This window comes from Indicator indicator, chromosome 3 (genome assembly GCF_027791375.1).
Source record: "Indicator indicator isolate 239-I01 chromosome 3, UM_Iind_1.1, whole genome shotgun sequence".
NCBI classification, from domain to species: Eukaryota; Metazoa; Chordata; class Aves; order Piciformes; family Indicatoridae; genus Indicator; species Indicator indicator.
In genome coordinates, this window is record NC_072012.1 from 42,007,848 (window position 1) to 42,023,648 (window position 15,801).

At 36.6% G+C, this 15,801-nt stretch overlaps 1 protein-coding gene across 2 annotated transcripts in view; it reads left to right on the top strand.

The window, feature by feature from the left end:
• The window catches only part of USP15 (ubiquitin specific peptidase 15), a 65,236-nt gene that overhangs the window by 24,508 nt on the left and 24,927 nt on the right, over nucleotides 1-15,801 (top strand). The window contains exons 5-7 of one of the 2 annotated variants that reach the window (XM_054399729.1): nucleotides 4,411-4,556; nucleotides 7,034-7,095; nucleotides 15,670-15,753. In XM_054399729.1, the coding sequence (XP_054255704.1) occupies nucleotides 4,411-4,556; nucleotides 7,034-7,095; nucleotides 15,670-15,753 (292 nt within the window). The remainder of the gene's footprint in view (nucleotides 1-4,410; nucleotides 4,557-7,033; nucleotides 7,096-15,669; nucleotides 15,754-15,801) is intronic. The other variant, XM_054399730.1, reaches the window with a different exon arrangement.

Here is a 15,801-nt window from a genome sequence, read left to right on the forward strand (position 1 = left end):
ATCTTTAAGTTAAACAAGTAATCATCTGCATCTATTAGAATAAAAACTTTAAAATTATGAAATTTGTCCTTGAAACAAAGCTTCAGTGTTGTATGTTAATTGGCCTTCTTGAAATTTAGTTTAGCTTGGGAAGATGTACTTAATTATTCTCTAAGCAAACCCAGAAACTTGGGAAAAAAAACAATTTAACAGTAGCTTTCCCTGAGGAATGAGTGCAAGCTGGTTTACTTGCTATACTGAATTTAAATTGTATCAATGGCATTATTATAGGTAGTGGATGAATTTCTGATACTTTGTTTCTCTAATCAGAAGCAAGGCATTTTGGAAGGACTCTTATTTGGAGGTGTATTTGTTTTTTCTTAGATAATTACAATTATGATATAGTTGTCATAAAGGATAATGAGAAACAGTCTGATTCACTGGCAGCCTCTTTCCAGACACTGGCCTTATTTGCTTTCTGGAGATGGGATAACATGCTCTTGGAAGCCTTAAAAACATGCCCTTTCTGAAGCTGAAGCCTCTTATGCAGAGCACCAAGCACTTTGTATCTTAGAAGAACTAGGGAAAAAATAACTGGTACCCGAGGTTTTTCTTTCTTCCATTAAAAAGATTATGTGGGGTTTTAAGTCTGTCCTTAAGTATATTTAAGGCAATGCCTGAATTAATTAAATATATAGCAGAGATGCTCACTATAGCAATAAATAATATGCAAGGTGAATCTTACAGAATCTTGATCATTTTTCATCCTTCATTGTATGTGCTGGTAAGGGATTCATTTTCATTGTAGAATCATAGAATTGGTTCGGTTGGAAAAGACCTCTGAGGTCATTGAGCCCAACTATCAACCTAACACCACCATGGCCATTAAACCATGTCCTGTTTTTTAACACCTACCTCCAGGAGCAGTGATTCCAGCACCTTCCTGGGCAGCCTATTCCAGTGCGTGACTACTTTTCAGTAAATAATTCTTTCCTGATATCAAATCTAAACTTCCCCTGGTGCAACTTGAAGCTGTTTGCTCTTGTTTTATTGCAAGGAGAGACCAACCCCCACCTCGCTCCAACCTCCTTTCAGGCTGTTGTAGAGAGCAATGAGGTCTGCCCTCAGCTGCCTCCTCTCCAGAGTAAACAACCCCTTCAGTTCCTTCAGCCACTCCTCATACAACTTGTTCTCTAGCCCTTTCACCAGCTTTGTTGCCCTTCTCTGAACACGCTCCAGCAGCTCAATGTCCTTCTTGTAGTGTGGAGCTCAAAAAATAGTTGCAAAAGATTTGTAGAACAGAAGAGTCATTATCTGCCCCACTGAAGACAATGGCTATAAAATACTATGGTCTTCTCAAGGAGTTTTTAATTACTGTCCCCGCCATCATTGATTACATTGTTTGCTGTCCTCAGAAGATCAGTACTCAAATTTGAAGCACTTTAAGTACTCTAAGCACAATATAATATTCACCCACAAGTCTTCAAATGTTATTCCTGGAGTACCTGTTCTTTTCCACTCAAATAGGAACTAAGCTAAGCTGTATGTCAATAAGATAGTACAAAGTAGGGAAAAGTGATTATAAAGGGAAGATCTAATAATGACTCTTTGTGTTCTTTGAACCTTCATGGGAATCTCCTACAATTGATGACTCTCGCCTTGGATGCAGCGTATATTAATTTTGAGACTGGTAGATGACTAACACTTTCTGGGGATGTGAGTTTTAATTCTAAAAATAAAATGAGCTAGACAATAGATGTAGATCAGACAGGATTTCAGTCTAGTTCTCAGTAGTCCTAGAGAGCATCAGGGCTTCTGTGTGAAAATGAGTTAATGATCTGTTTAGGAGTCTTAATGATGTGAAAGGATGATAAAACTAAGTCATTGGCTAATGTGCAGGACTTTTCTACCTTGGTTCAAGAGTTTTACAAACCACAAAATGACAGAAAGACTATGTGTAGCCTTTATTATGGACAAATAGAAGTTAGATTGTGTCTGAAATGCCATAAAACAATTCCCAAAGTGAGTTGATAAATTTTGTAGGAGATTATAGCACTGCCACTGTATCTAATGGACTTTTGGACTTCTGCTACTGAATTATCTTAACAAATTGCAGAATACAAGAATGTAACACTTGCCACCCTTGAGGACAGTTTATTCTAAGATCTCTGATGAGTCTTTCCCTTCTTTAGGAAGCTGGGACTACTTTTTCATAGTACAGATGAACCTTTTACTACTGTTTCCTTTAGCCTGATTTTTGTGATAGCACTAGCCTTTAGTAGCTAGGGTGTACTTGGTGATAGGATCCACTGAAGCTCTCTAGCACCTCAAAAAGACTCTTGTACTTAGTCTTGCAAAATAATACAGCTGTTTATTTTTAGCAAAGTAAGATACATCCTATATGGGGTCCAGAACTTTTAGTTCTCAAACTGAACTATTTCATGTTGTGGATACATAGCTGATGAAATGAGAGGCATCTTTAAAAGGCAGTTCTCCCTGTCCCTTTAAGACATCATCATAGTAATAATCTCATACATGGAATGTGTATAGCACTTCTAGGGGAGAACCTTGTACACAATATGCCTCAGACCATACTTATTTCAATGTAACATTTTCATTTATAGTGGAAAAGGCACTTTTCATTTAGATCATAAGACAGCACTTCAGTGGATACTTGCTAGGGGGTAGGGAGCAGAGTTAGAAAGTGTGCATTGGTTATGTTCATGGAAGTGTGTAAAAGAACTGTTGTTTCACAGTCTCGTATTTCCATAGTAGTTAAGTGCAACCTGCTCTTTCCAGAGTCTTGGAAATAATATGTAGTCATCTGATAGGATTGATACATCCCCTCTCTCATAATACTTCTATTTGTGAAGCTGGAATATATTAAAAATTAAAAAAACAAATGGTAACTTAGTAGTTACTTGCAGAGAGTATGAGATGCACTGCTCTAATTAATTGTCGTGGCATAAGAAGATAATGAAAAAAACCCTTTTGCAAAGTCTTAGTGGGAGTCATTGATGAATCTAGATTGTTGTTTTTGGAAGGTTATTGCTGACTAAATTCATTCTTATGTTCAGAGATAGTTATTTAAAGTCAGTGGTTGAGGATTGATTCAGGCAGTACATGCTTTAAAACAAAAAACCAAACCCAACTAATGAAGTAACAGCTTGTGCCTTGTTTATGGCACCTACCTTGCCTACGTACCATCTCTATCACAGAAACAGATGATCCAGTCTAACACTTGCTTGCATACTGAAATGTATATTAACTAGTAGAGCAGGAAATTGCATTCAGTTGCCTGCAACTGAACAATATCTACAATAATCTACAGTATCTACAAATATGCCATTGACCAATTGTCATGCATTTCACAAGTCAATGCCTGGGTTTTTGCAGAGTGCTTTTAGGCTTCAGGTCTCATTTCGACTTTTCATACTTAATGTGATGGAAGGGAAAATAATAATCTTGAGTAAAAAGAGGAATGCTAGAAGAGCTAATACACTGTTGTTTTATCCTGAGACTTCAGGGGAATGTCTCTCAAAGAGCCTACAGTGCCCATTTTTATAATTGTGATTTCAGTGATCATCAAGAATAAACTTCTTGACTCTTGGGGTTTTTTCTCTGTTAGCTGTTAGGAGAATTGACTGCTTTGGCGCTTTATGAGTGTACCAATTAAAAAAAAAATTAGGTTGTTAATGGTACAGCACTGTACATATGAGTTCTAATTAAAGAACTCTTTCACAAACTCTACTTTTGCATAAGGAGAATGAAGTTAATTACTAACTCCTGAAATGTCACTTGTAGACAATAGCTATACTACCTTAAAATTATGTAACGCTTATAGATCTGTCAGGTAGAGTAGGAGCTGGTAGTAGGAGCTTTTTACATCTTTCATGATCCATTTAAAATAAATACATAAGCTTCGGGTTTTCAGAGTAGTCTTCAATTTCTATGAAAATTAAACTTGATGAATATATATATTGTAATTTTCGATAATTGTACTGGGATATAGGTAGCAGAAGATTGAAAACAAAAAAGGGTTTGATTTAGCGAGAGGAACACAATTACTTTGCACTCCCTGCACCTGATTTGGCTGCCAGTCTTGATTCCCACCAACACTCCCTTGTTACCACACTGAGAAAATAGTGTGGTACCTCCTGTCATTTGTTACTTACGAACTTGTCATTTTTGGTGTGCTCTGCTAAGAGATTTAGGGCAGAATAAAATAGGCCCATGAGTGTCTCCATTTTAAAGGCAAGCAAACTAGCAACTTCTTGCTTGCCTAAAACATGATGTAATTGCATAGCTATTTCTGTAGTTCCATTCACACTTTAAATATAAGAAAAGCATAGGTGAATTTGATACTTTATTCAGCCTTATACTGTTTTTGTAGTGAAATGCTAAACTTGTGTTCTCTCCCTTTCAAAACAGATACAATCGAAAAAGAAATAAGAAAAATCTTCAATATTCCAGGTGAAAAAGAGACCAGATTGTGGAACAAATACATGAGTAATACTTTTGAACCTTTGAATAAACCAGATAGTACCATACAGGATGCTGGTTTATACCAGGGACAGGTATAGTGTAATATTACTTCTTTATTTAATATGCTTATTTTTTTTGTTCATGAGTGTGGAGCTGTATCCTATGAATCTTCCTTATTTTTAAATGAAAATTGCTGCCTAATAGATTATATGTTAGGGATAGAGGATTTTAAAAACAAATTCATCAAAATAAAAGTAATCTTTGAGTGTATTTTCAGGATTAAAAATTAATTTAACTCTCCTGGTGAGATAAAAGTAAATGAACATAACATTGCTGACTGGAATTTGGTAAAACCTGAAATAAAAAAGTATTGGTAGGGCTGGGACATGTACCCATATTAAAACCCATAAGTTGAAGAACTTTTTCAGTACTCTAACAGATTAATGCCTTCCAGTCACATTTCTCTGTCCAGATTACAGAAAGACATTAAGGAAAAATTTAAATATTTCAGATAAGTACTACAGAGACAAAAGAACTTAAAAATCTGCTTCAGAGCGAGACTATATCATCACTTTTAAATGTCTCTTTCAGAGGATTTCTTAAAAGATAATTTCTTTAACTTTCCAGATACCTATAAAGAAAAAATATTGGCTATTAAACAAATATAAAAGCATACTGAGCAATTTTATCATTAAGATAACTTCAAGATTTACCTTGATTCTTTAGTCTTCAAATAGTTGGATTTTTTTTCACCAGCGGTAGTTCATGCTGTTGTGCTACAAATGTGAATGGATGAAATTTGATGGCAGTAGGTGAGATTATATTAAGTATTTCATTTTGCCTTGAAATACTTCATTCTAACCTACTTACCAGCAATATTTATGCTATGCTTCAGTTTTCTTTCCTGGCATTGGAAGGTAAGTAATAGTGCACCAAAATAACAGCTTGAACTGTCGTGCCCTTTAGTTTCATGATGCTTGCGCTCAAACCCTCACACAGGTAATTTTAACAATGCAGGGGTCCTGCTGGGAGAACCCACATCTCCCTTAAAAGATTTGCACCAAAGACATAACTTGAAAATTGCCTCTATCCCAGTGAAACATTAACTATGAGGCAAGCATGGTGTAATATAGCCATAAAAAGATCTCTAGGTGACATCTGTACTTTTAGCAAAACAAATATTGTTCAAATCTGAGTTTAACCATGGTTTCTGAAAATGTAAATGTCATGGTACACCATGTGTGTTTGGTCAGTTGCACTTGCTGACACACACAATGTTGTTACTTTTCTTGCTGAGCCTCCTAATCTAATAATAGTTATTCTGACTGTTAGTTTCTCCAACCTAATAGTTATTTTTTACTGTGTAATTCTAAACTGTGTGTGTGATGGAGTAAATGAATGTTTGGAATTTATCAGTTGGTTTCTGAATTGAACCTTTAGGGATTTCATCGAACATTTAAATTTAAATCTTCCATTTAAATAGTAGTCTCTGAGAAGAGGGAAATACAGCTGAATCTGTTTTACAGCATTCATGACGAAAGACAGCTGACTGCTGTTTCCCAGTTAGAAAGCTCATCATGATAGCAGGCTGGTTTTCAGTGTCATGTTGTAGTGTATTCAGACTGATAATGTGATGACATCTTCAAGTGGCAGTGTGACGAGGTTTTGAGCATAAGTACATTAAGTCAATGTATGTTGCTGTGTAGACATGTACAGGCATAGCATGGCAGCTAAGTAGTGTCTTGAGACATCAGTGTACAGTTTTGTACAATTAGTTGCCTTGAAAATTAAGTTAGATTAATTTTAAATATTTGAGTCTAATTGCTGTCTCAAATGATCAGGTTATGTCAGCAGTCAATCCAGAAAGGCATGAGCTTTTTGTAGGTCCTGTGTCATATCTGCCAGCATAGGGCAGATACTTCAAACACCCAATGACATTTCAAATGGTATCTGATTCCTGTGTTTAGGACTGAGTGTTCTATGTTCTCATTTCTACCAATAACAACCTGAATGCAATTAATTTCATTATCCATGTCCCATTGCAAAATTAACATTATGTGAATGCTTTTGCAAAAAATGCAGGAGTAATCAGACAGGTATTGTTTTAAGGCTATCAAGACAGAAAATAGTTTGGGTTGGGGTGTTTTTTTATTTTTACCAAACTGTGCTCTGTGTGAGGCAAAATTCTTCAGGAGTATCCCTTCCTTAACAGGGCTGTTGTATGGGTGTGTGATTTCTATGGATTCATAGATGATGTTTAAATATTGCAGGTCATCTGACCTCTTTGAGAGGTAAGGTCTTGCTATTGTAGCCATGAGTGGTTGAGGCTTAAGAAATATTGTGGCTTGCCCAAAGATGCACAAATTAAGACGTGGGGAGAAAAAAGTGACTAGAGCAAGAGGAAGGAGTTGTGTAATTGAATGTAATATTCTTGAACCTTAGGAAATTGTAAGAAAATATCAGGAATTTTCATCTTGATCATGTCAGCAAATACATTAAAAAGATTGGAATGGAAAGCAATCTACTGATATTTGTATTTCAGTTTTCTTATTACACTTTTTTATGGTAGGTACTGGTGATAGAGCAGAAGAATGAGGATGGCACATGGCCAAGAGGTCCTTCAACTCCTAAGTAAGTTGTGAATTTAAGTCATATTGTCCACTATAGCTTAAAATATTTTCACACCTTATTTTTTGCTTTTCAAAAGCACCACTTTTGAAAGTGATATTTTATTTTTTAAATCTATTTTCAGGTCTTTTAGCTGAAAACAGGCCAAATAGTGCATTTGTTATAGGTGCTGCACATTGTAGAACAGGACATCATAATTGTGAATTCTTGCATATATGTTGCTTAATTTTGTTGATTTCAGCCAGCAATATACATTATCCTGCTTAAAGCTAGGGAAAAAAATCCCATAGTATAAAAATTTAGTCTGGTTTATTTAGATTTCTGTTTCAAAATATTAAGTATCTGTTCCATGAACACAGACGGTTTTTCAGTGTTTTTCTTACATCTAATACCATTTGCACATAAAGATTAATTAAACTGCAGTCAACATTATCAGCATACTGCTTTTGTTCTTTGATGGGCTGTCATCAATTGAGAGAGTAGATGTTACTTTCCTATTCTCCTTGCTGTCATTATCAGCAGTACCTTGAGAGCAGTGAGTGAGTAGAATGATTTGAGTGTGGGTTTTTTCGATTAGATGGATAAATCTTTTTTAATATTGTTTCCTGATTCTAAATCATGCTCTGTAAGTTTTGAAGAACAGCAGGAACAAGTTACTAGAAAACTAGCAGGATCTCAGCCATACAAATAATTAACTGTGTTTTTTTCCATTTGGGGGGCTGATTCTTGAGCATGACTTCCATAAAGTGTTCTTTTAAGTTCCTTTTATTCCTTTGGTTATTCTGCATTCCTGTAATTGAGATTCACTGTTCTTTTAAAACATTCTTACAGTATCATTGCTTACCATTTGAAAGACAGAATTTCTTTAATCTTTGATGGTTTATCTCAAGCACTTTTATTAGGAGACCTAGTTTATATCAAGTTGCTTATAAAGTCTGAGTTCAATTTAAGTTTAGTATGAACAGTATAGTCTTGTTTAGCAAGATGTTTTGACACAAAGAATTGAAACTGCAGAGCAGCAAAAATAGGATGCAAAATACTAGAAGTTTAATCTCTGAACTCAAAAAGCATCTATTAGAAATGTAAATTCTGAGTCAAATTTTAGATGTAGATTTTGAAGGTTAAAATAATTTAGATAACTGGATGTCATGTATTCTTTTGGAAGCTTTTGTAGGAAGATATTCTTGGTGATGGTTCCTGCTTTTATTCTGCTAAATTTGCATTCTACTTTATGGAAGGCATTGAGGAGCAGTATATAAATTAAAGAATATCTCCTGGAAAACATCTGATCTGAGGACGAGTAAAATGGTAATTGAGAATACTGGTGTATGAGGAGGCCTTAAGTAAACTAGCAAATGAGGACGAATAGCTTTTTTGTGAAGCCTGGGGAATGTTTTTGAGGTTTGACAGCTCTCAGAAAGATTGATGGAAATTTGGTATTCAAATGCATTGCAATAGTGGAAGGTTTGCAAAATAGAGTGGGTTCCAATAGAAACTACCAGCAAGCAGTAATGGGGACAGGTTTTTACATCTGTTTAAAACTTTATAAGAAAAAATCTAATAAATGTTTAAAGGGGTAGAAATATGAAACACCTGCTTTTGAGTTTTCTGTGCGGAATACATAAGCATTGGATTGTAATCACAGTGCACATCCAGATTCCTTCCTACATTCCTGTTATTGGTCACAGAGTGATCTCACACCGGTCCCTGCTGTGTGCTTTGTAGTGCTTGTTTTAGAAGAGTACAAATCAAATGGTAAACATAAATTCTGAGGCCAGGGAATAAAATACCATATTTTAAAAGGTCAGAATACAGAATATTGGAAAGTAAAAAATTTTACAATGCTTGAAAAAGACAGGATCATTTCAGAATATCAGCCATGTTTTTCACGGAATCATAGAATAGTTGAGGTTGGAAGGTACCTCTGGGGACTGCTGCAACCCACCTACTCAAAGGAGAGTCACCTAGAGCAGGTTGATTTAGATTGTGTCTACTCAAGTTTTGAGCATCTTCAAGGATGGAGTCCGCATAACCTCCCTGGAAAACTTAATTCCACAGTTTGATGTCTAAACAGAATTGCCTGTGCTTCAGTTTACGCCCATTTCCTTTTCTCCTTTCAGTGAGCACCACTGTCTTGCTCCATCTTCTTCATTCCTTCCTATTGGGTGTTTGTACACGTTGATAAGATCACTCTGGGGCATTCTCTTCTCCAGGCTGAACAATCCCAGTCCTCTGCCACTTGACATAGGTCAGATGCTGTGATCCTTTATCACCTTTGCCCTCATGTTGGACCTGCCCCAGTACATCCCTGTCTCTTTGATACTGAGGAGCTCTGAAGACAGCCCAGCACTACAAAGGTGTTTTGCCTCTGCAACTCCCACCCCATCCTAGTGTGTACTGGTGCCTGGGGTTATTGCTCCCCAAGGGCAGGCCTTTCCATTTCCTTTGACTGAACTTCAAGAGAGGTTCTGTTTGTATCAGATATTGGGATGTTTGTTGCTCAAGAAGCTTGGCTTCTGTGAAATTTTTTTCTAGGAAGCTCATAGTGACTTCTATAATGTCTTTACTGTCATAAGCTGCCAAAACAGATATTGGTCAGCATTAATAGGCATCTCAGCAGAAAATTGTTACACTAGTTTTTCTGTGAATAACTGTCTCCTAAATGTCATACATGTAACAAACTCACCCAAACATGGACATCCCAGTTGGCTTTGATAGCTTAGCTGCTGCTGATCCCAAGTCTTGTATGAGGACTTCTGATCTGTTTGCAGGCTATTTTTTTTTTTTTTAATTCTCTGGGAGGTTATTCCACAGGCAGAAAACCAAACAATCCTATTCGAATGCAATTTTTTTATCATGCAGTGGGTGTTACAATCTAAGATATTAAAAAAAAAAATCTAAAGTTGTAGTTCAAGTAACTTAAACACCTGTGCTACAAAATAAAATTAGGTGTGCGGCAATTCAAATGTTTCATGCAATCTGTGATTGTAAAACTTGGAGTTTTAAAATTTAAGTTTTGAAATTCCACAAATTACTAAATGAACAGCCAGGACAAGGTTTCTGTTACTTTTCTGTTGATAAGTTGTTACCTGTTTATCTGCAAATATAAAAGCAAGTTTGAGAAATATACAGAGAAACTATGAACTAGAGTCTTATTTCTTACTAATTTTAGAGAAATATTTTTTGCTGTTTTGTTAGAAAACTTTATAAATAAGTATTAAATCTCCTGATCCATCATAGTCTTCAACAATGCTTCAATATATGGTAAAAGATCTAAAGAATTTTTAATAAATCCATCAGTATACATCTGATTTAATTCTGGTATTTTATTTGTTCTTTAAAATTCACTGTGGAATAAATCATCCCAAGCAAATAGCTTGTTAGTTTGCATAATTTACAGAGGGTCTGCTGTGAACTTTAACAGGTTTTGCATGTAAGAAGGAATACGTTAGAATTCTTCTTGGCCATACAAAAATTTGACTGGACACATTCACAGTTTTTTCTTCTTGTAATAATGAGTGGTTTTGTCCAATATTTGTCACATGGTAATTTTTTACCCAATTCTTTTTCTACTTCAAAAATATATGCATTTTTTTCTTGAAAAAGCGCTGAAGGCTTTTACTTGATTCTTTTCTGTTCCTGAGCAAGATCTCACAAAGTTTTCAAGAGAGGAAAAAAAAAAAAAGAATAAAAAATGCCTAGCCAGCTTTTTTTTTGATTAATGCTTGCTTATCCAAGGTTTTTAGGAAAAAATATCCATGAGTCTTCAAAAGAAAAACTGTGTCTGCCTACTGAAGTAAATAGTACCATCTCTAACCAAGAGATTTAATTTTTTAAAAAATCTATTTCTTTTTTTCCCCTGAAGCACTTGATGTGAAAACAGATGTACCTTTCTACTGAATTTTCTGTAAGAAAGATAATTGTGGATAGTACAGCTAAGTGGAAACTTACTCCCATGCCTTAAATTGTAAAAACAAGAGCTGTCAGAGGTTGGCTGACAGTTAAGGGCTGGACTGCCATTTGCTGATGCATAATAACTTTTAGACTGAGGTAGCCATGCATTTGAGCCCCTGTGGGTGAAAATCAAATATTGGTAATGTACAACAGATGCTTTCGAGTTAGTTTAGCAAACATTTATTACTATCAGGTAATGCAGTGTTGAGAAACTCTTTTAACAAATGCCTGCCCTGAACATTAGAATTTTTTTGATTGCTGAATGTTAAAATACCTGCCTTTCATGCACAATCCCCATAGAAGTATGATTACCTGAATTATTTGGGTTTTGGAAGAAGAGAATAGTCTAAACAGAAGTAGATTAAACATATTAAAGCTTGCCTTGTAATACTAAATTGTGTGCTACCCTGATTATAACCACACTTTCACAGAATCAGAGTCCTTGAGGATAGCAGGTTCTTTGGAGTTAATATCATCCAGTCCCCTACTCAAAGCAGGGGCAACTGGAGCAGGTTGCCCAGGACCATGTTCAGGTACGTTTTGACTACCTCCAGGCCTGGAGACTGCACAGACATTCTGGTTTTTGACTCCCCTAACTGTAAAAATAAGTGACAGCTTATCACTTTCAGGTTTTATGTGAGCATATCTTACTTTCAGGTGAAATTTCATTAATTGTAATTTATGCCCATGGCCTTTCTTCTTTGAGTGGGCACCACTGAGAAAGGTCTTGCTCCATCTTCATTTCCTCCCATTGGGTATTTACACAGATTGATAAGATTGCTCTGGGGCCTTCTCATCTCTGGGCTGAATGGTCCCAGGTCTCTCAACCTCTCCACACCTTTGTGGCCTCTCACTGGACTTGCTTCAGTATATTCCTGTCTAGGAAGCCCAGAAGTGAACCCAGCAGTCCAGGAGGTGTCTTGGCAGTGCTAGCAATGCTCTTCTCAGTGCAGCCCAGGAGACTGTCAGCTGCTTTGGCCACAAGGGTACATTGTTGGCTCATGTTCTTCTTTTTTTTTTTTTGTTCAGCAGGATCCCAGGTGCTTTTTTGCCAAGCTGCTTTCCATATGGCCCCTCCTTCCAATTTTGTCATCCCTCACAGAGGGTGCACTTTGTCCTGATGTTCTGGTCATTAATAAAGATATTAGAGACCTTCGGAGTTTACTACTGGTGACTGGCCTCCAAGTGGACTTTGTGCCACTGGTCACAGTCATCTGGGCCCAAGCATTCAGTACCATCCCAGTAACATCAAACAGCACCCTCCCATCAGGCCTAGTGAGTTTAGATGCTCCCTCACATGATTGTTCTCCACTTGGATTAAGTCAGCCTCGCTCCAGATTTTTATTTCAGTGGCATGGGTTTTCTGAAAACTAGTCTTACTGGTAAAGACTGACACACAGGAGGCATAGAGTACTTCAACCTTTTCCATGTTCTTTGTCACCAGGGTCTCTGCCCCACTTAGCAGCAGCCTATGTCTTCCTTGTGCTGTCTTCTGGTCATTTTAGCCAAGGCCACAACCTTCACATCCCAAACTAATTCCTGCTTGTAGGAGTGTAAGTGTAAGATCTAGTTCAGCACCTCTCCTTCTTGAATCCTAAATCACCTGTGTTAAGAAGCTGTCAGAGATATACTCTAGAACCTTTGTGGATTGCTTGTATGCTGCTGTGTTGTCCCCCCATCAGGTATCACAATAGTTCAAGTCACCCATAAGGGCTAGGGCCTCTGGATGTTACTCTTCTTCCAGTTGTCCAAAGAAGCTCTGTCGGCTCTTTTTTTCTATCCCGATCCAGGCAATCTATAGCAGATGCCCATGAACTTTGGTGATGTCTGTATTTGTCTCTTCCGTGGATCAGTACAGGAGTTACAGAGCAGTTTATGTAGAGTTAGTGAAGTGTATAGGGATGTCAGTATCTGATGTGAATTATTGTCTGTTTTGGCATAGGACTGCACTAAAATTTGGGGCTTAAGCTCTCTTTTGCTGTACTGTTAAAATGCTGATGTATAATAAAATTATTTGTAGATTTTGTTTAAATCGTAGAAATTTACCTTTCAAAGTTACCAGTTTCATAGTTCCTGATGTTCTAGCTATGTTGAGAATTCGGTTCACTCTTCCCCTGCATTTGAGAAACAAGGCTATTTACTGATTATTAGGTCTTTTTCACAACCAGACTTCAAAACGGATTATTTTTGTCAAGCAAGTAGTTGTATTCGTTGGACATCTTTTTGTGGTGTTTGCCATTAATACGTGCTGAAGTTAGTATTCTACTAAAAGAATGATAACTTAGAACCTTGTGTTTGAAACATTATTGAGCTTTTGTTGCACTTTTTTTTTCCTTTATATTTCTTTTTTAAATGATGGGTGAGGGATTTCTGCAAATGAATTCTGTTCTTCTCTGTACACAGGATTTAGCAGTGTAAGCAGCCACAAGCTAACAGAAAGGCTGCACACCTCATAGTAGTAGGGTTCTTTTACTGTGTTATCTGTTATTATCACTTTGTATTTGATAGAAAATGCTATCCAAGAGTCTGACTGTCATCTCACAGGAACACAGGATGTTAGGGGTTGGAAGGGACCTCTAGAGATCTTCAAGTCCAGCCCCCCTGCCAGAGCAGGATCATAGAATCTGGCACAGGTCATACAGGAACATACCCAGACAGGTCTTGAAAGTCTCCAGGACTCCACAACCTCTCTGGGAGCCTGTTCCAGTGCTCCATGACCCTTACAGTAAAGAAGTTCTTCCTCATGTTGAGGTTCTTCCTGTGCTGTAGTTTACATGCATTGCCCCTTGTCCTATCCCAGGGCACAAGTGAGAAGAGGCTGTCCTTTCTTTCCTGACACCCAGCCCTCAGATATTTGTATATGTTTAATAGATCCCTTCTCAATCTTCTCCTCTCCAGACTAAACAGCCCCAGGTCTCTCAGCCTTTCCTCATAAGGCAGCGTTCCAGTCCCTTATTCATCCTTGTAGCCCTCCGCTGAACTCTCTCAAGTAGATCCTGTCCCTCTTGAACTGGGAAGCCCAGAACTGGATGCAGTGTTCCAGGATCCCATTGGCCTTCTTGGCCACAAGGGCACATTGCTGTCACAAGGGTAACTTGTTGTCCACCAGGACTCCCAGGTCCTTCTCCATGGGCTGCTCCCTAGCAGATCTCCTCCTAACCTTTTCTGGTGCGGTTTTATTATTCCTTCCCAGGTGCAGGACTCTGCAGTCATCCTTGTTGAACCTCATTAGGTTCCTCTTTGCCCCACTCTCCAGTCTGTCCAAGTCTCACTGAATCTGCTCTGAAACACATTAACTTATTTTTAAGTTTTGGTGAAAACCAGACCTTTATTTGTGTAGCAGATTCTGGTTTCTTTTATTTTTAGACAACAATTATACATTGAGCTTTTAAATTTAAAAAAGTGTTGCATTTGAATTTGGCTTATATTATATAAAAGCTTTATTTTGAATAGTTCAATTTCTATTCAAAATCATTTAGATTGCTTCTTCTAAAATAATTACGTGAATGTGCGTAATTTAACTTTTGTCTTTAGGGTTAAACTGACTTCAATTTTATATCTTTCTTGTGGACACTATTTTACTTCTATGAAGATAATATTCAAAGAAGAGGATTTTGGTTGATAAAGGAAATCTACAGGAAAGCTTTATGACTGTTGGTCAGAATACTTTAAAAAAATACAATTTTCTTCTCATGGTGATATCTTTTGGAAAATATTTATTAACAAAAAGTGGAAAATAAATGTGAAAATATACTTCGGAAAATTCCCTGTGTAAAAATGTTTATCTTCTTGCAGAGGCATGCAGAATTTCTTCTTCTAATACTGTGATATGTATTTCAAAGCTTTCCAGTGACAGCTGGAGCTTTCTGCAAAGCAGTTGGAGTTGCATAGGGCCCACAAAAACATGAAAGTGCATAAATTCCTTTGAGTATTCAGAGCCTTTACCATGGTGATCTGTGAGATTTGATCAGAAAAAGAAAAGTACACTGCAAGACAGTTGTATCCAATTGCTACATTCAGAGGGTCTGTGGATTAAAATTATCAGTATTCTTATATTTAAAGATAGTCTTAAACAATGGGGGTGACTGACAATAGTATTACTTGTGGCAAAAAAAAGTGTTTTGAAGTTTACTTGGTATTGTGCATAATTATCTTGGGGTTTTTTGAACAGTATTAATAAGACTTTTAATTCAATGGTTTCCTGCTGCTGTTAAACTAATCTTGAACTATGGATCTTACTACTTTTTGTATCTTGTCTCAACATCCACTTATGGTTCAATGAAAAATTCATTAACTTTCCATGTTAGAAACTTTAGGTTTTAGAACATCAAAATATCTGTAGGCATACTATAAACTGAAAACAATTTTTTTTAGCACAGCGCCCTGCGATATTTTTTATTTGCTTGGTTGCTCTGTTTCTTCATGACACCAATGTTTAAAGTATTGTGAGTCATTTGAAGTTTTAACAGATGGATTCTGAGGGCTTCATTTCCTGGACGTTTTTAGTACTTCACCCACTTAAAAAAAATATTTCTTTTTAATGCTTGTTTGTATGCATTGTTCGTTTGTTAGTTTTTAATATCTCAGCATCTTTATCTAATTTACTGTTTTCATATTTTAAAGGTCCCCAGGTGCATCCAATTTTTCAACTTTACCAAAGATCTCTCCCTCTCTATCAAATAATTATAACAACATGAACAACAGAAAGTAAGCAATATACCTTAAACCAGTTTTTTAATTTAATCACCTCAGTGT